The sequence below is a fragment of the Microtus pennsylvanicus genome, chromosome 9 (genome assembly GCF_037038515.1).
Source record: "Microtus pennsylvanicus isolate mMicPen1 chromosome 9, mMicPen1.hap1, whole genome shotgun sequence".
Lineage (NCBI taxonomy): Eukaryota > Metazoa > Chordata > Mammalia > Rodentia > Cricetidae > Microtus > Microtus pennsylvanicus.
The window spans coordinates 26,844,984-26,871,154 of record NC_134587.1 but is presented as its reverse complement, the minus strand read 5'-3'; the positions used below and the strand labels follow the sequence as shown (position 1 = coordinate 26,871,154).

At 43.7% G+C, this 26,171-nt stretch overlaps 1 protein-coding gene across 22 annotated transcripts in view; it reads right to left on the bottom strand.

Moving 5' to 3' along the window:
* Neb (nebulin) overlaps positions 1-26,171 on the bottom strand; it is a 184,403-nt gene that overhangs the window by 77,101 nt on the left and 81,131 nt on the right. For 21 of the 22 annotated variants that reach the window (XM_075985243.1, XM_075985221.1, XM_075985227.1 and 18 more), the window contains exons 65-80: positions 24,509-24,820; positions 22,407-22,610; positions 21,785-21,889; positions 19,855-19,962; positions 18,272-18,583; positions 17,466-17,669; positions 13,337-13,441; positions 9,358-9,465; positions 8,074-8,385; positions 6,695-6,898; positions 4,661-4,765; positions 4,105-4,212; positions 3,181-3,492; positions 1,574-1,777; positions 411-515; positions 160-267 (exon numbers count right to left, since the gene is read on the bottom strand). In XM_075985243.1, the coding sequence (XP_075841358.1) occupies positions 160-267; positions 411-515; positions 1,574-1,777; positions 3,181-3,492; positions 4,105-4,212; positions 4,661-4,765; positions 6,695-6,898; positions 8,074-8,385; positions 9,358-9,465; positions 13,337-13,441; positions 17,466-17,669; positions 18,272-18,583; positions 19,855-19,962; positions 21,785-21,889; positions 22,407-22,610; positions 24,509-24,820 (2,916 nt within the window). The remainder of the gene's footprint in view (positions 1-159; positions 268-410; positions 516-1,573; positions 1,778-3,180; positions 3,493-4,104; positions 4,213-4,660; positions 4,766-6,694; positions 6,899-8,073; positions 8,386-9,357; positions 9,466-13,336; positions 13,442-17,465; positions 17,670-18,271; positions 18,584-19,854; positions 19,963-21,784; positions 21,890-22,406; positions 22,611-24,508; positions 24,821-26,171) is intronic. The other variant, XM_075985242.1, reaches the window with a different exon arrangement.

Below are 26,171 nucleotides of genomic sequence, written 5' to 3'. Positions count from 1 at the left end.
TCCTTGCAGCCACTTTAATTCCAAAATGTATCCTCTGCAAAACGAATGGGGTAGTACTATCTGGAGAAAGGCACATAGAAAGCAACTGCAAAGTGGTTCAATAACCAGAATGCTCGGCACTATGGGAAAAAGCACAGGATGTAAGGGGAAGGCACTCACGTCGCTGGCAATATCCCTGGAGGCCTTGGCACTCTTGATGGAAATGGCATCCTCTCTCAGGTCGTAGTCCTTCATCTTCGATTCATCCCAGCCTTTGGTGTACAGTTTCTAGGTAGAAGGTAAAACACAACAGAGAACGGAACTGTTTTAGAAACCCAACAGGCCACTCCCAAAGAAGACATCGTTGGAGGAGGACAAACATTCTAATGGCTTCTACAGAGACTTAAACACCACCCGAGGGCCCCTCTTACCTGACTGATATTGGCAGAATTGCTTTTGGCCAGCAGGATTTCAGGGGTGTCTGGCATGACATGGATGGAGGCTTTGTCGGCATCCCAAGCTTCTGTGTATAAATGCTGTGGAGAAGGAGAGTAAAGCCTTCTGCTGGACCCAGTCACGTTAGTTCCCCTCAACCGTAACCTGTTTTTACTACAAATACAGCCTCCTAGAGGTAGTAAACAGTAAAACCTGGCAACATGGAGACAACTGGGCATGACCTGAGCACTCTCATAAACCAATATGATGGCCTCACGGTGGATCCTTTCCACCTAGTGAACCCTGAGCTTCCTTCTTAGAACTTCTGCAGAGTGCTTGGTTACACAGCAGAGGTCATGCACAGAGCAGTCAGCCTAAGGGCAAAGCTCAACCCAACTTGCTGGAAGCCGAGTGTTCCTGAGAATGAAGTGCGCATTTCTCACTGCTCTTGTCTCTAAAGGTCACAGTAGATTCTGCCTCTTTCCCTCTGTTCTCCTTTGTGATTGTTCTTGGTGTAGTGTAAAGTGGTCTCTGATGTTTTATTCTGCAAGCTCTTTCCTAGAGGTATTTCTAATTCTCTTCTGAGAGCTCACTCTCACAACGGAAGCAGCGAAAGACACCCAGGCAGGGTTAGAACTCATCTCAGTTCGACTCAACCTGGAATACACATGCACCCAACTACGAAGCTACTGATTTGATAAAAGATGAGCAGACAGATGGGACTCTGAGGAAAACATTCTTCTCTCTTGTGTGATAACAATACCAGCTCGGTTTCTAAAGTGGATTCTCACAGCCTAAGTCAGTGGAACAGAAGAGGCAGCTAGGCTGTGGCATGAACCACGGACCAAGAGAACCAGGGACCTACGTCTGCTCCACCTGGGCCAATGTTTCATGCAGAGGCAGGTCGCAGCTGAGGGGGGGCATGTGCACTGGTGGGGACATGATCCCCAGGTTCAGCTTTCACCTATACCTATGGTTAGAGGGCACAGTTGGAGAAAAGCACCGGAAGTTAGCTAGAACTCCAGCAGTCCTTCTACAGGAGGCTGCGGAAGTGGGCCCTCTCCTGATTGTTGCTCCCTGGCTCACCTGGCCATTCCCCGCCTCGGGGGTCAAGTCCACCGCAGGCCTGACTGGTGGCAGACAGCCGCTAACGACTCACCTTGCTCATTGTGATGGCATTATTTTTCGCCAGGACAATTTCCGGGGTGTCAGTGATACAAGTGAACTTGAGCTGGTCGGCAGGCTGGCGATACTTCCTGTCACTCAAGATTTCGCCGGCTCTCTTCACCTTCTCAACCTCGACGGAGCCAATGGGAACCCATCCGATGCCTCTCAGCCACTCAAGATCAGCTTTGTAGACAGCCTAGAAACCAAAGTGTTAAGCATTGAGACGTCGCCTTGTCATCCTGGCATCTGACTGACTGAACACATACAAAATAACTACTGAACTGTAGCTGTGTATAATTTTAGGAAGACCCATCTTCATTTAAAAAGGCTGTTCACTGCATTTCGAAGACCCATCAAATCTCTTCAACATTGGATTTCAATGGAACAAAAAGGACATTACTGCCTGACTTCTAGGGAAAGGTGCTTGCCGTCTGGTGTGATGCTCACACCTATTCACGTGGGAATAATTCTCCTGGAACACACGGGGCTCCTATGTTGTTTGGCAGCAACCTTCACAGATAGTTATGAAAGACACAAGGTGAATACTACCAACTGACCACTTGTGAATGCAAATAAAAGTAGCTTTCTTGTGCAAATGACTTTATATGTATGTGCTTCTAAATCCTGCTTTTCCTTGTACTTATTTTAAGTCTTTTTTGACTTGTCTTGGAATTCATTTTTTTCCATTGGATTTAAATAATCAGCTCAAAGAGAACACTTCTTCTAAGGGAAACATTTTATTTTTATGGTTTTTGAAGAACTTTTTTTCTTGTAACTTTGCAATACCATTACTTTCATAATCTTTCAAAAGCAACTATTTAGTCAGAGCCCAATCAAAACAAGAAGTTACTGAACCAACAAGGGGGTGTCTAGGAGGTCACAGGGTATCAACTGCTGACAACAAAAGTGTCCCTTGTATTTTTAGGTCACTACAATATTTCAGTTTTCTAGAAACTGGCCAAAATGTTCATGTCTCATTCCTAAACATTCATTCACAAATTATTACTGATGTTTCCTATAAGAAAATTGAGTCCGTGAAAGGATGAGCTACAATCAGTCCAATTGGGAAATTAGTTTGCTTTAAATCAGGACTCCTTAACCTGACATCAGTGAACTTGGACATAACTAAATCTAACATCCGTATTTTTATTAACATCTAACTGAAACATAGCATTCAAACAAGTATAACTATGGATAACAGACTACAGTACCATTAATACTACATGTGTGCTACATGTGTTTTAGCAATATGTGTTAGGGACACTTGTGTTATTTGCAGATGTTACAGACTTCTTAAAATACTTATGCCTTTCACTTTTCTTTGGAATTAGTTATTATACTCAGAGCTAATTATTATAGGTAGGGCTATAATTATTGAATGTGTTAACAAATAAGTACACATATGATCATATCTCAGTTTTGGTTGGATATTTTCATAATCGTTCTCAATATGGTTGGCTTCCTTTGAGCTCAATGCTTATTTTATGTATATTTCATGGGTTTTATTAAGCTTCCCAAAGATTCTCTGACACTGAAAATGTCAGATTTCCTCCACTGAACTGTTTGAAGACATGGCTGAAGAACATCAGACCCACTTACATCGCTCTGGAGGTCATAGGCCTTCCGCGCCTGAATGACATCATTCTGATCAGGCAGGCAGGTCCATTCATGCAGAGGATGCTTGTAGTCTATGTCGCTGACCAAGATCTGGCACTTCTTGGCCAGCACCACGCCCAGCATGTCCACCGGGCTGCTGTACTTGGTCTTCCACTTCTCAAAGTCCTTCTTGTACTCCCGGTCACTCTGGATCTTGGCAACGTGCATGGACCACATCATCTTGGGGTCATCTTCGATGTTCCGTGCCCCAATGTGGTGGCCCAGCTGCTTGCGGTAGCCTTCCTTATACTTGTACTGGAGAAAGAAAAGTTATGCAAATCTGATGAAAGAAACACATACTACTTCTGTGTATTTTCCCACTGTTATCAAGCAGAACAAAGACTATTACCAACCCCATCTATAAAACAGGATCCTGATGGTTACAATGTATGTTTGTAACAGCGTTCAGCCTACACTTCAGGGCTCCTTGTATTTTGTATTCTTTCTTTCTCTAAACTACACTACCCTAGTATACATCGAATTCCTCGGCAAATAAACTTCAGTGCTTTTTTTAAAACCATTAACATTAAAGATATTTTAGAATATTTCTCTTGTTAGACCTTTGAATGAATTCCTTGGTCATGGATATGCATCCCATTTAGGTAGAGTTTATGTGCCAAGGAGCTATTCTCCTTATTAGCCAGTCAGCATCACCTACATTTGCCAGAAGAGTCATTCCTTGGGGTTCATTAACTATCTACTTTTAAAGTTCAAAAGCCACCCTTCTCATTTTAACTTCATATGGGGGGCACTAAAGGAGGATGACACTTGGAATTGCAAGCAAGGGCTGGCAACAAACACCCTGAAAGTGTCCCTCTGACAACATTTTAAAGAAACATTTCTTTAAAAAAGAAAAAGTCAACTTACATCACTAGCAATCTCTCTCGATGCCTTGGCTGCTCGGATAGGAATGGCGTCCAGGCGCAAGTCGTAGCCTTGCTTCTTGGCCTCTTCCAGCGACACTTTGTAGAGTTTCTGTGGAGAGAGTCCTTAGTCACCACCCCCTTCAGTGCTTCCTGTCGCCATTTCAACTGAAATGAATCCCCTAAACACAGTGGCGGTGTCACGGACAATCACGCTTCACAGGCCACAGGTCCTCGGACACATGTTTGAGACCATCAGGATTTCCTGACTGGTAAATCTGAAAACATGCTGGGGGAGCGTCCATGTTTGGGTGCTCTACCACGGCTGACCCACGGAGGGTCTTAGAGGAGGAGTGATACTCAGGATACTTCCCCACAGGGACTCCACTTCCTGTCTGGTAACACTTCCTTGTGGACCCACCACGTAGCCCAGGGTTAAGTCAAGGGCGAGCCGTTTCTTTTGCCAACAATGTCAGTTATAGGGTAGGTAATACATTAGGGAAAGCATTTAATGAAGCGAAACATCACGACCCCTCGGTTTGGCCTCTCTGGATACTCACGTCGCTGTAGTTTATCCTGTTGAGTTTGGCCAGCATGATCTCAGGCGTGTCGGGCATGACGTGGATGGTTTTCTTGTCGTTGTCCCAGGCTTCTGTGTACAAGCGCTATTGAAAAAAAAGGAGAAAATTATTTTGGTGTTCACAGAAATTGTTATCTCTTTGACACAAAGTAGAACTAAATTTATTAAGGCTGCATTCCTTTGTTCATTACTAAAAGTTTATAAATACTTCAATTATTAAATAATTCAACTGTTCTGCAAAGTATAATTAGGTTTTGGTACTTAAAAATCTGTTTAAGAATTATTTGCTGTTCTTTTTTGAGACAGGGCTTCCTACAGCTCAGTTTAGCTTCAAAATCATTACATATAGCTTTGAACTCCGAATCTTTTGGTCTCTGCCTTCCAAGTACTGGGATTATAAACATACACATCATGCCAAGCTTTACATATAGTATGCATGCATTTTAAGTAATATTTTAAATTTATTCATTGAAAATGTCAGTGTATGTGTGCTGGCTAGTTTTATGTCAACTTGACACTGCCCAGAGTCATCTGACAGTCCTGAACTTCAACTGACAATATGCTTTAAGAACAGGAGGTAGGCAAGCCTGTTGACCGTTTTCTTAATTAGTGATTGGTGGGGGAGCCCACTGTGGGTGGGGCCATCCCTAGGCTGGTGGTCCTGGGTTCTACAAGAAATGCAGAGCAAGGCATGGGCAGCAAGTCAGTAAGCGGCACCCTCCACGGCCTCTGCATCAGCTCCTGGTCCCAGGTACTTGCCCTGTTTGAGTTCCTGCCCTGACTTCCTTCAGTGATGAACAGTGATGTGGCAGTAAAGCCAAATAAACCCTTTCCTCCTCAGGTTGCTTTGGTCATGGTGTTTCATCATAGCAATAGTAACCCTGGCTAAGACAGCATACAATGTATCTTTACCCTCCCAACTTCTCCTGGGCTCCCCTAAAACATCTTTCTCTCTTTTTCTCTCTCTCAACTTCCTCTTTTTCATAGTACTTTAAACAAGAATTTGATATTTTGAAGCATCACCAAGTAATAAACATATTTAAGTAGAAAAACATTTATATTAAGACAGGTAATATAAACTCAGAAAGCAAAAACTCACTTGTTTTAATATGTAGATACTAGTTTTTACTCTCTCTCTCTCTCTCTCTGTGTGTGTGTGTGAGAGAGAGAGAGAGAGAGAAAGAGAGAGAGAGAGAGAGAAAAGGAGAGAGAGAGAGAGAGAAGGAGAGAGAGAGAGAGAGAAGGAGAGAGAGAGAGAGCGAGCGAGAGAGCGAGCGAGCGAGCGAGAGAGAGAGAGAGAGAGAGAGAGAGAGAGAGCGCTGGCAAGATGACTCAGTGGGTAAGGGTGCTTGCTACCAAACCTGACAGCCTGATTCCAGGGATTCACATGTAAAGGGAGGTAATTTAGTCCCACAGGTTGTCATCTAACCTCCACATGCCTGCCATGACACACGTGCACACACACACAAATGTCAACAAGTGAAAACATAGGTAAAGCCTTCAAAAACTAGAAAGGTCAAGAAAAGTTAAAAAGTGTGGCAGAAACAAGGGAAAGAAATAGGAGGGCTGGAGAGATGGCTCAGTGGTTAAGAGCATTGCCTGCTCTTCCAAAGGTCATGAGTTCAATTCCCAGCAACCACATGGTGGCTTCACAACCATCTGTAATGAGGTTTGGTGCCCTCTTCTGGCCTTCACACACACACACAGACAGAATATTGTATACATAATAAATAAAGTCTTTGTCTCGAAAAACTAAAAAAAAAAAAAAAAAAAAAAAAGAAATAGGAACCCACATCACATGAAAGCAGGAGAGAGACTGGGTGGGGAATAAGACAAAAGGGGCTGTGTGACAAAGGAGTGGGAGAAATACCAAAGCACATTTCATATGCCAACCGAAATCATTTGAGCAGGTATGATAATGCCTCGGAGTAACTCCGAGACATAACAGCAAGCCGGAGCTGCTGTCTTGCCCTGTGGTAATTCTTGGGCTTCATGGTGGAGCGTGAAGACTCACCTTGTTCATGTTTATTGCGTTGTTCTTCGCCAGCACCTGCTCCAGCGAGTCGGTGATACTGGTAAATTTCAAAGTGTCTGGACGCTGGCGGTAGATATTATCGCTTAGTATCTCTGTGGCCCTCTTGGCTTTAACAACTTCCAGGGAACCAATGGGAACCCAGCCAATGCCTTTCATCCACTCAAGGTCTGCCTTGTACAGATTCTGAAGACCAACGGGTAAGAGAGACGTGTTAACTCTTCTTTTGTGAGTCATCTCAAGACACATCACACTCAAGAAACAGAAAAATGGGTGTATGAAGAAATATGCTTTATATAACATGTCCAAAAACCTTTAAAAATTAATTAATGAAAAAAAGAAATACTTTTTTTTTTTGCTGAACAGATAAAACTGGCAACATACTCAGACACCGGTCCCTGACTAATAGCCTTGAATTCTCTAAAGACTTTTTTCTTGAGCTTTTTAAAAAGGAACATTATCCAGTCCTTAAGGATTTTACAAGATCTTTCACAGAGGACCAGTGCTCCTTAAGGCTTGGCAAATGTGTTCTAATCATTTCAAATTAAACCACACGAGTAGACCAATGGCATGAAGTATGGCAATCACAAGACCCTTGCCTTAATTTCCATCTCTAAAAAGCCCAGCTCTCAAGTGAGTAAAGGGGATGCGCTGATGGAAAGGTATTAGGTGTTCATCAGTTTATTCCTGAGCGAGCTGCTAATATGAGATAACTGGCTTTGAAAAAGGATGTCTTCATATTTTTCTTCTTGTAAATTTAAGTATAAGCAGTTATTAAAGTAATATAAAACAATGTACTTTTATTCCCAATCTCCATTAGCCACTGCCAACATGTATTCTCTTTCTTTTCGCTTCTACTTTGCTGGTCAAAATGTCACTAGTGATCGATCGATCCATCCTTCCTTCCTTCCTTCCTTCCTTCCTTCCTTCCTTCCTTCCTTCTTTCCTTCCTTCTTTCCTTCCTTCTTTCCTTCCTTCTTTCCTTCCTTCTTTCCTTCCCTCCCTTCCTCCCTCCCTCCCTGGCAGGATCTTATAGCTAAGGCTGGCTTTGAACTCCCGATCTTTCTGCCTCCACTTCCAAGGTTCTGGGATTACAGGTGTGAGCCACAATGACTGGGTCAGCAATGTTATTTTGAGGGCTAATCGTTAGTTGATTCAGACAAAAGAAGCCTGAATCACTAGGAAGCTAAATTCTGTATAACATTGATAGTATTTACTTCCTTTTTACCCACAACTTTTGGAGGGTTCCCCAATGAGAAACTCCTACTTCTAGGGACATTTAGATTTCTGGTCCTTGACACTAGTCAGAATCTCACAGACTTTCTTCTGATATGTTTTTATCCCATACCAGGGATACTTACATCACTCTGGAGGTCATATGCTTTCCGTGCCTGTATGACATCATTCTGGTCGGGCAGGCACGTCCATTCATGCAGGAGGTGTTTGTAGTCCACATCACTGACCAAGGTCTGACACTTCTTGGCTAACACAATCCCGAGCATGTCCACTGGGCTGCTGTATCTTGTCTTGTATTTCTCAAACTCTTTTTTATATTCACGGTCACTCTGCACTTTGGCAATGTGGAGGGACCACATCATCTTGGGATCATCGTGTATGGCTCGGGCGCCAATGTGGTGACCCAACTGCTTCCGGTAGGCTTCTTTATATTTGTACTGAAAGAGACACAACCCATAAGCATAAGGAGGAAGGAGGAGGTGGAGAGGACCGCTGCTGGCTGCTCCTGTGACGCCATGCCTCGAGGCAAGAAGAACCCCACCATAAGTCGCAGAATCATATGCTGGCAAAATCTGGCCAAAAGTGATGACTGGAAGGGGCTGTCCAATCGCAGCCACAAGCTAATCCAGTGCCCCAGAAGCCCTACCAAGCAGCCTGCTAGAGAGCACCCCCGGGGTGTGTGCCTACGTGGCTCCCAGGCTTCTCCTGGGAAAAGGCAGAGAAATATAGCACATGTTACTCAAACTATGTACAGCCTCCAGAAGCATACATGTAAGCCAGGAGGCATCATTTTGAAATAGACAAATTCAGTTATTTAGTAGGTGGGGAGTTTGGGTTTCAGAAGATGAGGAAGTTACAGGGCCGTTTTTGCCTGACAGTGGGAAAATATGGAGCACTGTTGGATCATACGTTTAATCACTAGTCACTGTAGTCAGCTTTACCTTTTCCAACCTTAACAAAAAGGGTTTAAAAGCTATAAAGTTGGACACTGTTTCTACTTTCGGATCATTTTAAACATGTCCAGGAATCTGCTATCTTCATTTTCAGAGTACAGAAACAATGACCTTTGGCTATCCTCCACCTTCCTTCCTGTATGGGGCAAACTTAGCTACGCCCATTTCATGTTTGCATCCATTCTCTCCAGTGTTCATGAGTGTTCACGAGCAGCTCAACACAGTCCATCTGACTGTGAGACGCCTGCTCTATTTAAGAAAGATGAAAAGCAAGCTCAAGAGAGCACAGTGCAGTGTAGACTATGAGCCTGGGATCATGAGCAGGTTATCCAGGGCCCACCTCTACTCAGTGGGGTTGGTGAGGTGAGAGAGGAGCACCGAGAAGTCCTACAGTGTTACAGAAGGGGGATCCCTGTGCTACGGGCTGGCTTGACTGGGTGCCGAGTCAGTGCTTACATCACTAGCGATGTCCCGGGAAGCCTTGGCGGCCACGATGGGAATAGCATCGCTTCTCAAGTCGTAACCTTCCTTCTTAGCTTCTTCCATGGCCTGGCGATAGAGGCTCTGGGGAAAGAGGGAAGACACTTTCTGTTAGAGAACTCACATTTGCTGGCAAACCACATTTTTGGGGCAGGGGGTCAAAAGAAGACAACCCTTGGATGTAGAACTATGCATTCTCAACCGAAACAAAACAACGAAACAAAAAGAATTTTTCCAAGCTATTAAGTTAAATGGGAATTTTGCATTCAGTAAATTGTAACATGATGCCTTCTTGCACATCCTTACAGGTTTTAGACACGAAGTCAGCAGTTCTCGGTGGTGTTTAAGTCAGTAAGAACTTACTCCATTTCTTAAACCAGTGAAGAAGGATGCAAGGATTCCAGATTTGAAACAGGGACAACTCTACCTGCATTACTCTATGACAATATACAACAAATCACTGTAAGCATGTGCTCATGATTGAAAGCATGCCGCAATGAGACTCTGCTAATATTCAGTTGCTTATTAGTAATTGGTCTCAGCTGCCAGGAATTGGTAGCAGACACAGTGATAGCAAATACCAAAGACTGATGAGCCAGGAAAAGAAAAGATTCTGTTTTTAATCTGAACTGAGAAAACATCGTCACTGTTCAATTTCTTTGTTCACAAATTTTGAACAACTTTGTTGGTATCTTTACAATCATCTTGAAAGTCTACTGAAACAGTGTACTTTACAGTCATTGCTAATATTGCTCAATAAATCAAAACCACCACTCTGATTTCATGACAGTGTAGTCCAGGCTGGCCTAGAACTTACAACCCTCTGACCCTATGTTCCTCGGTGCTGAGATAAACTGAATGAATGGTATGTGCACCATGCCTGGCAAAACATTTACTTTAATAAACAGATCTTAATTATAAAAAGTTACTAGATCTCTTAATGAGACGTGTTAACTTCGAGAAGCTCACCGAGCTTTGAATAGAAAAGATTCTGATGACCACAAATGAATTAAATGGTCATTCCACACAGTTTTGTGTGTATGTATGGCGCCTCAGTTGTATGGCGTCGTGCTAGGGACAGAAGCATGCTTTGTGCTTTTAGAAAGTAAGGCCCTTATGTAAGCACGCTTGGGCAGAGATTTTCAACCGAAGCTCTGACACTCCAGAGTGGGCCTTTTCCTCTCTCAAAACCTGTAGAAAGTTTCACGACAAGGTCAATCTCAGTGAGCATCCCACTTTTCTCCTTGTTTGTGTTTCTCTCCTGCACTGTGTGTCATATATATCTGTCTATTTGCTATCTGTAGTTCTCTATCAATAAAGACCACTTTAATGATACAGATTAAATCAAATGCAGTGCTCTACATAGTTTTAAATTAAAAAATTAAAGTTTATTTTAAATGATTCAACCAATTAGGAGAAAATTATAAGTCACTACAAACTTCACTCCTAAACTTTTTTTTTAACAGAATATTTATTTCCTTATTTATGGGTATGTATACGTGTCTGTGTGAATATATGTCAAGTGAGTATATGCTAGCAGATCCCCTGGAGCTAGAGTCACAGGTAGCAATAAGCTAATCTATGTGGAGTGCTGGGTCCTGGGTCCTCGGGAAGTGTAGGGAGCCCTCTTAATTGCCCAGTCACCTCTACAGCCCCAGAATATTTCTTTTATAGCGTAAAATCCTATAATCCATCTATTATATTTTTTTCATCCCAGAACAAAGCCTTAACTATGACCTCATGGTACAATCAAGAAAAATTGTCTGGAGCCAGCTCATGACCTCACGTCAGATTTCTTTAGTTTTTCCAACCTTTGAAAGAGGCACCGTGTTTTGAGGCACACAGCGTGTTTCCTTATCTCCAAGGTCATGACTTAAAGCTTGTTTTGGGAAGTCACATGTGCAGGGTAGCTAGAGTAGCTGCAGGAGAGCATACACGAGACAAGGTTGTGGTGTGTTCGTTCCATTTGCAGTCAAGGAGTGGACTGTGGGGTGAGAGCCCTCGGCAATGCCTTTCACAGTCATTCATGGGGGTCATTCTTAAACCTCATCTTCAGAAAACGGGCTGGGAAATTAATCTTGACATTTTAAAGAAAATAAACCAAGTTGGAAATTTTAGAATTAAAAAATATCCCGATCTTCTCTTACTAGTCTAAAAGGAAAATCTATTTCATTTCTCCTCAGGTAAGCAGGAGCCTCATCACAACCTGGGACAGAAGTTAGTTGCATCTGTCTGAGGCTCAGCAAGGCCAGGTTCAGCAGAGAAACCTACCCCAGTGTGGCTGAGCTGGGCAGGAGCTCCCCTAACATGGCTGAGCTGAGGCAGGAGACCCCTTAATGTGGCAGAACCCCACCCTAATGTGGCTGGGCTGGGGCAGGAGCCTGCCCTAATGTGGATGAGCCAGGGCTGGTCAGATATTTTTGGCGAGTCTGTTCTTTGAAAGCCACAGCGAAACCCTGTCTCGAAAAACCAAAAAAAAAAAAAAAAAAAAGATGATAGAGGAAGGAAAATTTCACCCTTTTCATTGATTAGTCTTTGCTATATGAGATAAGAAACATGCCTTTTCTTTAAGACTTTGTTATTACAAATAAATGTGTATTAATAGATGAATACAGGTAAGATAAAAACTTGATCAAGTCTTGAGAATAAAAGCTTAAAGATCAGAATACTTGAATCAATCAGATAGATTCTCCACCTGGACAAGGACAATCGAGTAAGAAACTACTTATGTGGTAGCAGTTCTGCACTGGAAAGATAATTATTTCCCCTTAGATTCTAATGCCTCTAATACACTTCAACGGCAAGAAAAATTTGATTGCTCTTAGGCAATTTTGAAAAGGATGAATTAAAAAAAACCCTCTCATTTGCATTTGAATCTTGTTAATAAACTTTGGTACTTCAAATATATTAAACACATTTAATTTTCTTCTATTTCCCCTTTCTAGGGAAATCCATGCATCTCTCTTGGGGCCCTCTTTTTCATTTTCATGGTGACTTGAGGGTCAAAGAAAGACATTAAAATTTATTAACCCATTACTACATCAGTTTTCATCCTACCCCATAGTCTAGATTTTTGTCATCTCAAAAGTTTCTAGATACTTTATAGATGAGGCAACTGAAGAAAGCAAATATGCAGAACACGTTCCAAAACAAGTCCCAATTTGATGAACAACACAATTTCTTTGGATCTTTGCATGTGCACATCTCCTTTTCCCTCCCCCCCTCGTGTGTGTGTGTGTGTGTGTGTGTGTCCAGGCACACTCACACCGCAGTGCACTTGTGGAGTCGGAGGACAACCCTGAGTGTCAGTTTTCACTTTCCACCCCGTTCGAGATGCCCTCTCCTGTGTGTGCCTGGCTAGCTCGCCTGGGGATTTTCAGGAATTCTGTCTCTACTCTCACCTTTCATTCCTTCTGGAATTATTAAGATGCTCACTTAGCACGTCTGGCTTCACATGGTTTCAAAGGGTCTGAGCTCAGGCCATGACATTTGCATAGCACTGCTTTACCCGCCGACCCACCTTTCTAGCTCGGGCAATAACTACTTTTATTTGAAATTATTATTTACTTATTAGTGGTTGATTGTAAGGACTTATACTTTTGTGTTTGTCTTTTGTTTGTTTGTTTTTGTTTTTCGAGACAGGGTTTCTCTGTAGCTTTGGAGCCTGTCCTGGAACCAGCTCTTGTAGACCAGGCTGGACTCAGACTCACTGATACCCACCTACTTCTGCCTCCTAAGTGCTGTGATTAAAGGCGTGCGGCACCACCGCCCGGCTGTGTTTGTCTTTCTAACTTTTGACACAACAATATCCAAATTGAAAGTAAGATAATGAGTATAAAACCAAACCTAAGAAGAGTGGACTGCATCATGACTGTGCTGAGTGACAGTCTGACGTTCCTACATCAGCCAAAGTCAGTGTGAGCAGATGAGGAAATCAAGAGCAGGTAGGTCTTACCTCACTGTAGTTTATTTTGTTTTGTCTGGCCAACATAATTTCGGGTGTATCGGGCATAATGTGGATTTGGGTCTTGTCTTTCTCCCAGGCTTCTGTGTACAAGCGCTGTGAAGGAGAAAACAAAAGGATCAGAAAAAAAAAAACCAAACATGTTTTAAACAGGAGAAGAGACCATGAGCAAACTGAAAAAAACTGAAAAACAGCCTCTTGCCTACTGTACTATGTACATGGTTAACACTCTAGTCAATCCCTTTGATTTTTATAGGGTATCTACTATAAACATAAACATATATTAATGTGAGAAGAATACACAGACAAGCACACACACACACACACACACACACACACACACACACACTACCAGGTCACTCAAAACCCAATTAAAATATTTCCCAGCATATTTATATATCCATATATTTACTATGGCTATATTAAAACTCTTCCCATAAGTTTTAAGAAAGAAGATTCAATACCAACAAAACATTATTTTAGCAGTCTTAAAAGATGTTGAGCCAGGCAGTGGTGGTGCATGCCTTTATTCCCAGCACTCAGGAGGCAGAGGCAGGCAGATCTCTGTGAGTTCAAGGCCAGCCTGGTCTACAAGAACTAGTTCCAGGCCAGCCAGGGCTGTTACACAGAGAAACCTTGTCTTGAAAAACCAAGAAAAAGAAAAAGATGTTGAGCCCCAAACAGCCTTCGATTTTAATATTTTTATAATTTTGCTGCTCACCATGCCCCTGTGTCTGCATTCGGTGTGCTTTTACCCAGTTCGCAAGCTTCAGGAAAGGGGGCTGGAGGTGAAAATACACAAACACACACAGACAGCAAGACAGAGACATGGGTCATCCTTGAATTCCCCAAGAATGTCCTCTTTCTTGTGTTCAGGGGCAGATTATATAGAGAGAAACGCCCCAGCCAAACCCACCAGAAACCACTCTCCTGCCATCAGGAACTCCTGAAGGTCTCGTGCTCAGAGCAGCTGTAGGCACTCAGATCAGGGGAAAACAAGTTGTTTACAAGAAATTCAGGATCTGGGGTCTCACTGGTCCCCCAACATCTCCCCCCTAAATTTTTTATAAAACAGAAGACCCTCCTGACCACACAGCCTTTTGGTCTCACTGCACCTAGATTCACTTTGGCCAGCACTCTATTGAACCTGTACTCAGGAGAGAGTGACAGCATCTCCTCAGGAGAATACTGGCTTTTAGGGAACACAAGAGAGCAACTTGAGCCTGTCAAGTATCCCAGGTTGGTTCCTCATACTATTTCCCACACACCCTCTTCCCCTCAAGTGAGCAGAGGTGTGTGACCATTTCAGACTCGGGACTTTTAGGAGTGGCTTTGCCATGACCCCAGGAGCAGTCCCCTAAATAACATACCCCAGCTGCCATACCCCCGTGGCACATTCATTCTTGTCAGCTGAGTGCATGGAAGACACCTTCTCTCTCGTGCACCTCTTTGGCTTCCCTAGCAGCCCAGCTGATCCTGCTTCTGCTAAGTGACCATATGCTGCATTCTCATGGGTTGTCTGATCTTACACAGAATTCAGAAATGAATGTCCATAGCAACAGGCGTTAAGATTGCCAGCAATAGGGTCCCCAATCCCCACTGGACCCAGCCTCCCATTTGAGCTATGGTATTCAACCAGCCCTTTGGCTAAACAGTTACAATCTGGTGTGCTAATTGTAACATTTCAAGGGTTATTCAAGTAACCATTGAGTTGTTTCACCACATAAGAGCAATATTAACAGATGTCACACAAATGGAATGATGAACAAGACATTTGTTGGACTAGCCATAAGTCCACTTGCTCCTACAATAGGGCAGTCTCTTGATTTAAATTCACTCTGCTGCAGACTCTTCGGTGTGCAGAGCCTGGAACTGCCATTGCCTTCTCCCCAGGATCTGCCTCCAGGACAGACAAGGCAAGAACACTAGGCCCACTTCCAGCGACGGCCTCAGGGCGCAGAAGCGCATTATGAAGGCGACAAGACCCGTTGGTCTGGACCTTTGTCCCAGCCTGGGACAATAGGCAGGGGCCTGCCGGGACGGGATCCGCCCCACCCCGACAGGATCTGGGACCACCGCTCCGCTGCGGCTGAAAAATGGTAGTAAATTGCAGTAAATACCCCCAAGAATGCAGCGTCCCTGCTCAGCAGGAAGTAGCCAGACAGATTGACAACGCCCAAATTCCCTAAAAGATCATTTAAGTGGGGCCCCTTCAGTGGTTGCAGAGCAGCAAGCCTGCTTTCCTGAGTTCTGCTCCACCCTTCCAGAAGGCAGCTGGAGCAGAGCTTTGCTAGGTGGCTGTGGTGGAAAGCACATTGCCTCAGTCCAGTTGGTGCCTAGCCTGGCAGATGCTGCAGTGGTGCTGGGAATGTCGGTGCAACAGCAAGTGCTGGAGCTGAGACAAGCTGGAACACAGATCCCACTGGGCTGCCCGAGAACGCCACGGGGCAAGGAGAAGACAGTGGCAGTTCCAGGCTAGGCACACCGAAGAGTCTGCAGCAGAGTGAATTTAAATCAAGAGACTGCCCTATTGTAGGAGCAAGTGGACTTATGGCTAGTCCAACAAATGTCTTGTTCATCATTCCATTTGTGTGACATCTGTTAATATTGCTAATGCCTCTTATGTGGTGAAACAACTCAATGGTTACTTGAATAACCCTTGAAATGTTACTATTAGCACACCAGATTGTAACTGTTTAGCCAAAGGGCTGGTTGAATACCATAGCTCAAATGGGAGGCTGGGTCCAGTGGGGATTGGGGACCCTATTGCTGGCAATCTTAACGCCTGTTGCTATGGGCATTCATTTCTGAATTCTGTGTAAGATCAGACAACCCATGAGAATGCAGCATATGGTCACTTAGCAGAAGCAGGATCAGCTGGGCTGCTAGGGAAGTCAAAGAGGTGCACGAGAGAGAAGGTGTCTTCCATGCACTCAGCTGACAAGAATGAATGTGCCACGGGGGTATGGCAGCTGGGGTATGTTATTTAGGGGACTGCTCCTGGGGTCATGGCAAAGCCACTCCTTAAAGTCCCGAGTCTGAAATGGTCACACACCTCTGCTCACTTGAGGGGAAGAGGGTGTGTGGGAAATAGTATGAGGAACCAACCTGGGATAATTGACAGGCTTAAGTTGCTCTCTTGTGTTCCCTAAAAGCCAGTATTCTCCTGAGGAGATGCTGTCACTCTCTCCTGAGTACAGGTTCAATAGAGTGCTGGCCAAAGTGAATCTAGGTGCAGTAGAGACCAAAAGGCTGTGTGGTCAGGAGGGTCTTATGTGTTATAAAAAATTTAGGGGGGAGATGTTGGGGGAGCAGTGAGATCCCAAATCCTGAATTTCTTGTAAACAACTTGTTTTCCCCTGATCTAAGTGCCTTCAGCTGCTCTGAGCAGGAGACCCTCAGGAGTTCCTGATGGCAGGAGAGTGGTTTCTGGTGGGTTGGGCTGGGGCGTTTCTCTCTATATAATCTGCCCCTGAACACAATAAAGGGGGCATCCTTGGGGTTTTAGTATCAGTGTTAAAGGTCTGCGTGTCGGTCTGTCTCTGCGCCTTTATTCTCAACCTCCAGCCCCCTTTCCTGAAGCTTGCGAACTGGGTAAAAGCCCACCGAGCGCAGACACGGGGGCGCGGTGCGCGGCATATTTTTGGTTGTGAGCCTAGCCTTTAACAGCTGAGCTATCTCTCCACCCCGATTTTAATATTTTTAAATTTTTAATCCTGTGCACGCATGTGGGTCTGTGTACATGCCCACGGAGGTCAGAGAAGTCAGATCCCTCGAACTGTTCTTGCAGACGGTTGTTAGCTGACTGGCATGGGTGCAAGGCACTGACTTGGCTCCTTGGCATGCGCAGTAGGCACTCTTAGCTGCAGAACCATCTCTCCAGTACCAAGGAATTCTATCTGTAACACTGACTGACCATTTCACAAAGAGACAACAAACCAGAAACTCCCCTGTCCGTATTTGAAATTTTTCTATAAGGATATATAGAACTCAACTAAACCACTGTACTTAGGATAGGAATTTAACTGGATAAAATAAAAGAAGACCAACTTAGAGACCATAGCTACTCAATTTAAATGAGCACACTCCTGCTTTGGTTTTCCTTAGACTGGGCACTCACCTTGTTCATGTTGAGGGCGTTGTTCTTGGCCAGCACCTGCTCCAGAGAATCTGTCACACTGGTGAACTTGAATTTGTCTGGAGGCTGGCGGTAGATGTTGTCACTCAGGATCTCCGCGGCCCTCTTGCACTTGACCACATCCAGAGACCCGATGGGGACCCAGCCGATGCCTCTCAGCCACTGGAGATCTGACTTGTACACATTCTGGGAAGAGGGAAAGGGCAGATGTTATCACCAAGAATCTCCGTGTTGGTCTTACACTTCACCACATCCCAGTGGGAACCCAGCCATTTCCATCTATCCACTAAAAGATTTTAAATATTCTAGTGAGATCCAACATCAAAGCAGGTGCTACTGAGCTTGTTATGACACTTGGTCTCAAAAATGAAGACTAAGGATTGGAAACCTTGGGAAACCTTAAGCTTTGTATATGTCTTTAAAAATATGAAGGCAAGCCAGGTGGTGGTGGCACCCGCCTTTAATCCCAGCACTCTAGGAGGTAGAGTCAGGTGAATCTCTGTGAGTTCAAGGCCAGCCTAGTCTACAGAGTGAGTTCTAGGACAGACTTCAAAGCTACAGAGAAACCCTGTCTTTAAAAATGAGAAAAAAAAATACGAAGGCAAAATTGTATTTCATCTTGTAGAATATATAAGGTTCTCTTTTAAAAAAATATGTAGAGCGCAGTTGAAAAACTGAGAAGTAGAAATAAGACGCGTCAGCTCCCTGAGGGCTCTACCCAATATTAAACATAAACGTTATTATGAATTACTACCAGGAGTGGGATTCCCACAGGTCTCAGCACTCACGTCGCTCTGGAGGTCATAGGCCTGCCGAGCATGGATGACGTCATTCTGGTCAGGCAGACACGTCCACTGGTGCAGGTAGTTCTTGTAGTCTATGTCGCTGACCAGGGTCTGGCACTTCTTGGCCAGCACCACGCCCAGCATGTCCACCGGGCTGCTGAACTTGGTCTTCCACTTCTCAAAGTCCTTCTTGTACTCCCGGTCACTCTGGATCTTGGCCACATGCATGGACCACATCATCTTGGGGTCATCTTCGATGTTCCGAGCCCCAATGTGGTGGCCCAGCTGCTTACGGTAGCCATCTTTGTATTTGTACTAAAATAAAAATGGTCATTTTTTTTCAAAAAAATTAATGAAATGGGTTGAGAGTTTAATTACTTTAAAATCTTGCTGTTTTTCAGTTCTTGCTAAGAAATAAAGTTATCTGCATATTTCCATATCTCTATTCTAAACTGTGGTTTAAATGCCCAGCAACACTCTAGTGGGAATACAGGCCAAGTTAAAAATTATATCCTATTTCTTGCAGACATCAAGTCTCTGGACATAAAGGTAGTAATATTTTTCAAAAGCCAAATCAGAAATGTATACTGCTTTCTCGTCATCTTTGGCCAGGATAACCACTAACTAGAACTCTTATGTGTGATTTCATGAATATTATTCTTCAGTTGGTAGATGTGATTTCGTCTCCCACAATCCTCACACTGCCACCTCGAGTCCGGCTCTGGGGACGTTCACTAAGTCTCTTGACTTCCAGAAATAGGCAGGACCAGACCTCCATGCTGCATGTCCTGTGCCAAGTATGGCCGCAGTGAGGCTTCCACAAGTGAGAAAATGGCATGGGCTCGAGCGCGTTAATACTTTGGGGTGGTGGGAGCGGCTACCTGGGTGGGAGTGGCTACCTGGGTGGGAGTGGCTACCTGGGTGGGAGTGGCTACCTCGGCAGGCGTGGCTACCTGGGTGGGAGTGGCTACCTCGGCGGGCGTGGCTACCTCGGTGGGAGTGGCTACCTCGGTGGGAGTGGCTACCTCGGTGCTCTTTGGTGACAGGGTCACTGAAATTTTAACGAAGATCTACTGTAGTCTACATTCTATCCAGGACCTTTCAGAGACAGCAGGAGAAGTATTTGAACTCATCATTCTTGGTTTTGTTCATCTTTGTCTTTCTATTTTCACTAGATAATGGGAAGGGTGCACTTCAGACAATTTTTCAAAGAAAAATTTTGGCAATAATACAGAGCAAGTTTTGGGAAAAGTAATCGAGTTTCCTGTCCCATACCAGGTCTTTATCTGTTGGACAATGAATATAATCAAGTTATCTTCTAGTATTTCCTATGCCTATGAAAGATAAGATCAAATATAAAGATAACTTTTCCATAATTATAGACCCGAAATACTATAGATTATGATTCAATTTTAAACTAATGGTACCTGGGCTTTAACCTTTTGGAATAAAAAAAATAACATTTATGTGATTTAAAAATAAGTCAATAGATGTGTTCTAACCGGCATTTCGAATGCATCTTGTCACCGTGTCACTGAGCCTGCTTCTCAGCCCTTCTAGCCACATACATACAAGCCACTACTCACGTCACTGGCGATATCTCTGGAGGCCTTGGCTGCCGCAATGGGGATGGCGTCAACGCGCAGGTCATAGCCTTTCTTCTTTGCTTCTTCATTGGCAAGTTTATACAGACTCTGCAGAAAGAGAAGAAGGTTAAGAGCAACCATTTGGAGAGTATCAGGTGACTCCCACCACGTGACTTTTAAAGGACAGAACTGGATACGACCTAAGGTCCTGATGACAGGGGAAAGCAAATGAATTCTATTCTATTCTTCCAAAAAAGTATTTAGCTGGGCATGGTGGTGCACACCTTTAATCCCAGCACTCAGGAGGTAGAGGTAGGTGGATCTCTGAGTTTGCCTGGTCTACAGAGCGAATTCCAGGACAGTCAAGGCTATACAGAAAAACAACTGCCTTGAAAAACAACAACAAAATGTTCCCTAAGCCAAAAAAGCTAGTGTCAGAAATGGATTAGACGTAGTAACGGGTATTAAAATTGATATAATAATTTGTTAGATATTTTATCATTACACATTTATATATCACTTATAGATTAATGATAAAACTATTGATATAGACTTATATAATTTATTAATATAGATAAAATATAATCTATACATACTGCTGAGTAAAAAGGAAACGGGAGAGAAATATACTCAATATTATTCATCTTACTTATATGGCAGGTGCTATTGTTCATTTCTTCACTACCTATCTTTTATTACAACAGGCAATATCTCACAGTGTTTAAAAATCAAATAAAAAAATATAACTTATAATATAGTTGACTATAGTCTCAAGACTAGATTTTGGTATATAACTTAGAATATACTTGACTATAATCTCAAGACTAGATTTTGGGATAACTTAGAATATACTGGACTATAATCTCAAGACTAGATTTTGATGTAACTTAGAAGATAGCTGACTATACCCTCAAGACTAGATTTTGGTTCTCTATTAGGGACACATGTCTATAAAACTGCACTTTTTGTGGATAAACCAGCACTTGGCATTGTTGATGGTGCGGACTGTTGTAAAGAAGCCTCAGGTCCTCTACCTCTGCTCCCTTTCCTGACCTTTCTACTCCTTGCTCCTCTCTCCGGTGACTTATCTGATGGCTGAGGACGGATCTGTGCCATGTACCAGTCTCTCCCCTCTGGGTAGCGCGTCTCCTGTCCTCTCAGGAGGTTATCATCTCTGAAGCCCGGTAAGGGCAGGCTGCCTGCTCTGCCACAGCTCACTTAGCTCTCACAATGTGCTAATTCTAGCAGGTTTTAAAACGGTGGTATTTTGACTATAGTTTCTGCCCCTTCGTTTCATTTCTCAATTTTAAGTCAAGCTCAGTGTGGGGAAGAGGTGTGTGTTAGTGAAGAAGGCTCTCTGCTGGGGCTATGAGACACAGCCAATTAAATATAATTAAATAGCCGGGCGGTGGTGGCACATGCCTTTAATCCCAGCACTTGGGAGGCAGAGGCAGGCGGATCTCTGTGAGTTCGAGGCCAGCCTGGTCTACACAAGACCTAGTTCCAGGACAGGAACCAAAAAAGCTACAGAGAAACCCTGTCTCAAAAATCCAAATATATATATATATATATATATATATATATATATATATATATAAAATTAAATATACCACATCAGTTGAACTTGAATTCCAGGTACATGAACACTAGTTACTGGTGTTAATAACGAGCCAGTGTTTTATCTGGCTAACTAACTCCTTACCAGTGCCCAAAGCCACTCCTTGGTCTATCTGTTTACTTTAGGAATGACTTCAACGTGTAAGAAACAGAGCGAGTTCAGTTTGCCGGCAGAATCTCATGAAATGTAGTATTCAACCCAGAAACAGAAGGGGAGGGGCCGATGTTCACAGGAAAGAGACACGTTATCGAGCGCCCGCCATCTCCCACCAGCCCACGTGAGAATCTCCACATGGCGCTGGAAGCCTCCTACCTCGCTGTAGTTGATTCTGTTCTGCCTTGCCAGCATGATCTCTGGTGTATCAGGCATTACGTGAATCTGAATCTTGTCTTTGTCCCAGGCCTCTGTGTATAATCGCTATAAAAATAAGACAAGGTGTTGAAAGAAAATCATTTAAGATAGGCACTCCAAAAGTCAAACTGAAAGAGGATTATTGTTGATTTATTTAGGGAAAGTGAGCTACATCTGATTGTACTAGAGCAGTGGTTGTCAACCTGGGGGTCACGACCCCCGTTAGGGTCAAATGACCCTTTCACGGGGTCACATATCAGATATCCTCTGTATCAGATATTACATTATGATTCATGAGTAGCAAAACTACAGTTATGTAGTAGTAACAAGATAATTTATTCATGAAGGTCACCACAGCATGAGGAACTTTATTAAAGGGTTGCAGCCTTAGGAAGGTTGAGAACCACTGGACTAGAGGTTAGGGACACTGCTTGGTACTAAGACTAAAACTGGAAACAATGGGACTTACTAAATTTCAAGAACAATTTCAAGGTTAAATGTGATTCTGTCCCTTAGGGAGAACTTTGAATCCATCAGTCATTCAAGGCGTGAAGCCTGCGGAGTCCGGGGTGGCTGGGCTCACCTTGTTCATGTTGAGGGCGTTGTTCTTGGCCAGCACCTGCTCCAGAGAATCTGTCACACTGGTGAACTTGAACTTGTCTGGAGGCTGGCGGTAGATGTTGTCACTCAGGATCTCCGCGGCCCTCTTGCACTTGACCACATCCAGAGACCCGATGGGGACCCAGCCAATGCCTCTCAGCCACTGGAGATCTGACTTGTACACATTCTGGGGAGAGGGAAAGAAGGCAGGGGCTCTTCAGCGAGGGCAACAGTGCAAGGTAAAGTCCACTTATTGGAAAGATGCAAATGACCTCAGTAAGAAAGTGAGGATCTATTGTTTTCAGAGAGAGTAGGCTCGATGCATGGCGCAAGCGCATGACAAAAACAACTGTGCTCGAAACAACCCAGACACCTTTTCCTATTTACAACCAAAGTACGCCAAGTATTGACAGTGTTGGGAAGGGACTGATCCTAAGGAAGGCCTGTCAGTCACGCTAGCGACTTTTATAAATAATGTACCAGGGACAGAATGCCAACCCAGAGTGAGAGGAATCATGAATTCCCACAAGTTACCAGTAAATCCAGATATGGCCATAGCCTCATGAAACATTCTGTAGCTATCAAAATGTTTCCTTTCTAAGAATACTGACAACATGCAGAAACATTAATATATATTTTAATGAAATTGGCATGTGGAGCAATGTGGGTGGGGAAATTTTATGTGCAGTGTTTGGGGGGGGTTGGATTGATCTAGATTGTTGCTTTCAGTGCACTTTTTATCATATTTCAAATTATCTTCTTAAAAAATGAGTGACTTCAAGTGACAAGAGACATATAATAATAAGGAATTATCAATGCCCCCAAAATGTGGACAGTTGTCATACTGCCCAAGATTGGGGACAATAAATGCACATGGTACTAGGCTAGGATCTCAGTCCCTTTCCCACCAAGTTCTCAGGGTAGAAGGCTCAAGCTGGTTTCCATAGGCATCCATCTTGCCATTTTTTAGTTCATTTTAAGCCATTTTTTTTTCTCAAGATCTCGTAAGTATTTCCCAACAATGTTGCTGGACCCCCCCTGGTCATCTATCTAGGAGAATTTCAGCAGCCTTGGGAATCGGATGAAAAAATACATGTGGATTTCATAGACAAAGACTCCTGGCACAGCCCAGTGCCGACTACTTAGCACACTTGAAGAACCACAGCAAGGCTGGCTAATATGGTGTTTGCAGTATCTGCAGGGCATGCCTCCTGCAGCACCAAGACCAACCACGGTGCAGGGAAGGCAGCCCAGAACAGGCACTTGGCAAACCATGGCCGGCAGTATATCAGTCTATCAGCGACTGTTTGTGATCACCAATCCTTCTTCACCAATCCCCTAAGCCCAGAGCAGATGAGGGAGTCTTGCAGGCGGCAGTACAGCTCTGAGGAACGGTCATTAATGCATAATTGTTGTGGATTCCTCTCATTCTCCAAAGCTCTCTAGTGCTTTGTAGTTGCCTCAAATATTTATCAAACACGCCGGGTTGGAAATGTGCTCCTCACACCCAGCTCCGAGACAGCACATCCACTGCCAATAGATGCTTGGTTAAGTCATTAGCATCTGACACCCCACACAGATAGCGCAAACGTCAGGAGAACTGTCCAACAGCTTGCAAACACAGCGGCTTCATCATCTTCTGAGAGCAGCTTGAATCCTGTGCTGTCATTAGCAATCTAATGACCGGAACCACCAAGGAAAACAATAGCAAATCGTAGAGGAGTGAGTGAGTGAGTGTGTGTGTGTGTGTGTGTGTGGTGGGATTAGATCCAGGCTTACGTACACTAGACAAGCACTCTACCACTGAGTTACATCTCCAGCTTTCCAGAGGAAATTTTTTAAAATAAAAATTTTCTTTTTCAAAAATAGTTAACTTCCTAAAGGATAGAAGAAAATATTTTCCTGTTGTAGAGCATTAAATCACACATTGCTTAATTATAAGGTTTGTCTTCATAAAATCAAATCCAGCTAGGAAATAGCATTTCCTAATAAAGATGTCAGTTACCAACCAATAAATCTTAGCTTGAATAGGCCTGTGGGTTGGGTATCAGGGATAACCTTTTTATATACAGATACCATACTTACATCGCTCTGGAGGTCATAGGCCTGCCGAGCATGGATGACGTCATTCTGGTCGGGCAGACACGTCCACTGGTGCAGGTAGTTCTTGTAGTCCACGTCGCTGACCAGGGTCTGGCACTTCTTGGCCAGCACCACGCCCAGCATGTCCACCGGGCTGCTGTACTTGGTCTTCCACTTCTCAAAGTCCTTCTTGTACTCCCGGTCACTCTGGATCTTGGCCACATGCATGGACCACACCATCTTGGGGTCATCTTCGATATTCCGAGCCCCAATGTGGTGGCCCAGCTGCTTACGGTAGCCATCTTTGTATTTGTACTGAAATGAAAATTTACAAAGCAGAGTTATAGTGCACATACTTCAATGTCAAAAATTTGTACAAAATCATATTATCTTCATCATTGTTTAACTGACTTTTGCTGGTGAGCACCAACTCCAGCCAACACCCTGGCCTTTACTCTTAAAGCTTGTAGATGTGGTAAAGTAGATAGATTTCATACAGCATGCATAAGGCAGGAAGCACACACCTTCCCCAGTGGTTGGATCGTGCAGCAAAGAAGGTATTCCACACCAGGTTCACACATTCAGTGTCCCTGGCAAATTTCTATCATCATCATCAAGACCGATTATATTGGTAAAGTTGCTATGGCAACCCGTCTGGTTAAGAATGTTCTTAGCAAGGCCATTGTATTCTAATTTCACATGGATCAAGAGTGGTTTCGAGTTGATGCCTTCAGTGCGGGACCTAAACAGTCATCCTCAGTACAGGCTTCCCATTCTAAAGACAGATGAGGTAGAAAGTAAAGGTGGATAAAGGGGAAGGGGCACGGCGTAGTGGGAAGGAATGAGTTTGTCTGGTTTAAACTTCACCACCTATTGAGACTGATTCTGGGAGAGCCGTCTGAATAAGTCATAAAATGGAGATGATGACAGTGTGTACCATCTGGGTAAAATACGAGGATAATGCATAGAAAGCTCTTCGTAGGTTTCTTGAAGTTGATTATTTAGTTATTTATTACGGCTGGCATAGATCCTTTTGTTGTGGCAAAGAAGGGGCTAATATGCAAAAAAATTAAGTGAACCATTAATATTCTTGTAAAAAACAGTCTACCTCCTTGTTTGTTAACAGCAAGCCTTGGTATATACAGCAGGAATCCATTCCTCAAGGATTTGGGAGGCACCAGGTAGGCAGGATGACTTGGCAAAGATAGGGGGTGGGGCAAGGGTAGGGGGTGGGGCAGAGATAGGGGGTGGGGCAAGGATAGGTCATGCTACACTGCATGGTCAGGAGCAGGCAAGGTGCAAGCCTGGGCTAGAAGTCTCCATCTGGTACTGATAGATGCTTTCTCTTCGTAATCTGATCAGGGTGAGTTGCAATAGCAAGGCTCACATGCAGTTTAAATACTATTCATTAAAACACCATGTAAAGCCAGCCCCAGATCCCCAGCAGAATGGAGGCCTGTGAGCCTACTGATCACTCATACATAAACATCTTCAAGCCTGCAGCTCCTGCTCCATCATTCTCTCATGCTACACCCTCGGGGAGTGATTTCTTTTTTTTTCTTCTGAGAACGCAAACCCCTTTCACAAATACCAAGTTTCCCATTCCCTCCAAAACCAGATTTCTGGAAATTTTCATAAAAGGAGATCATTTTTTTTGTCTATTTTT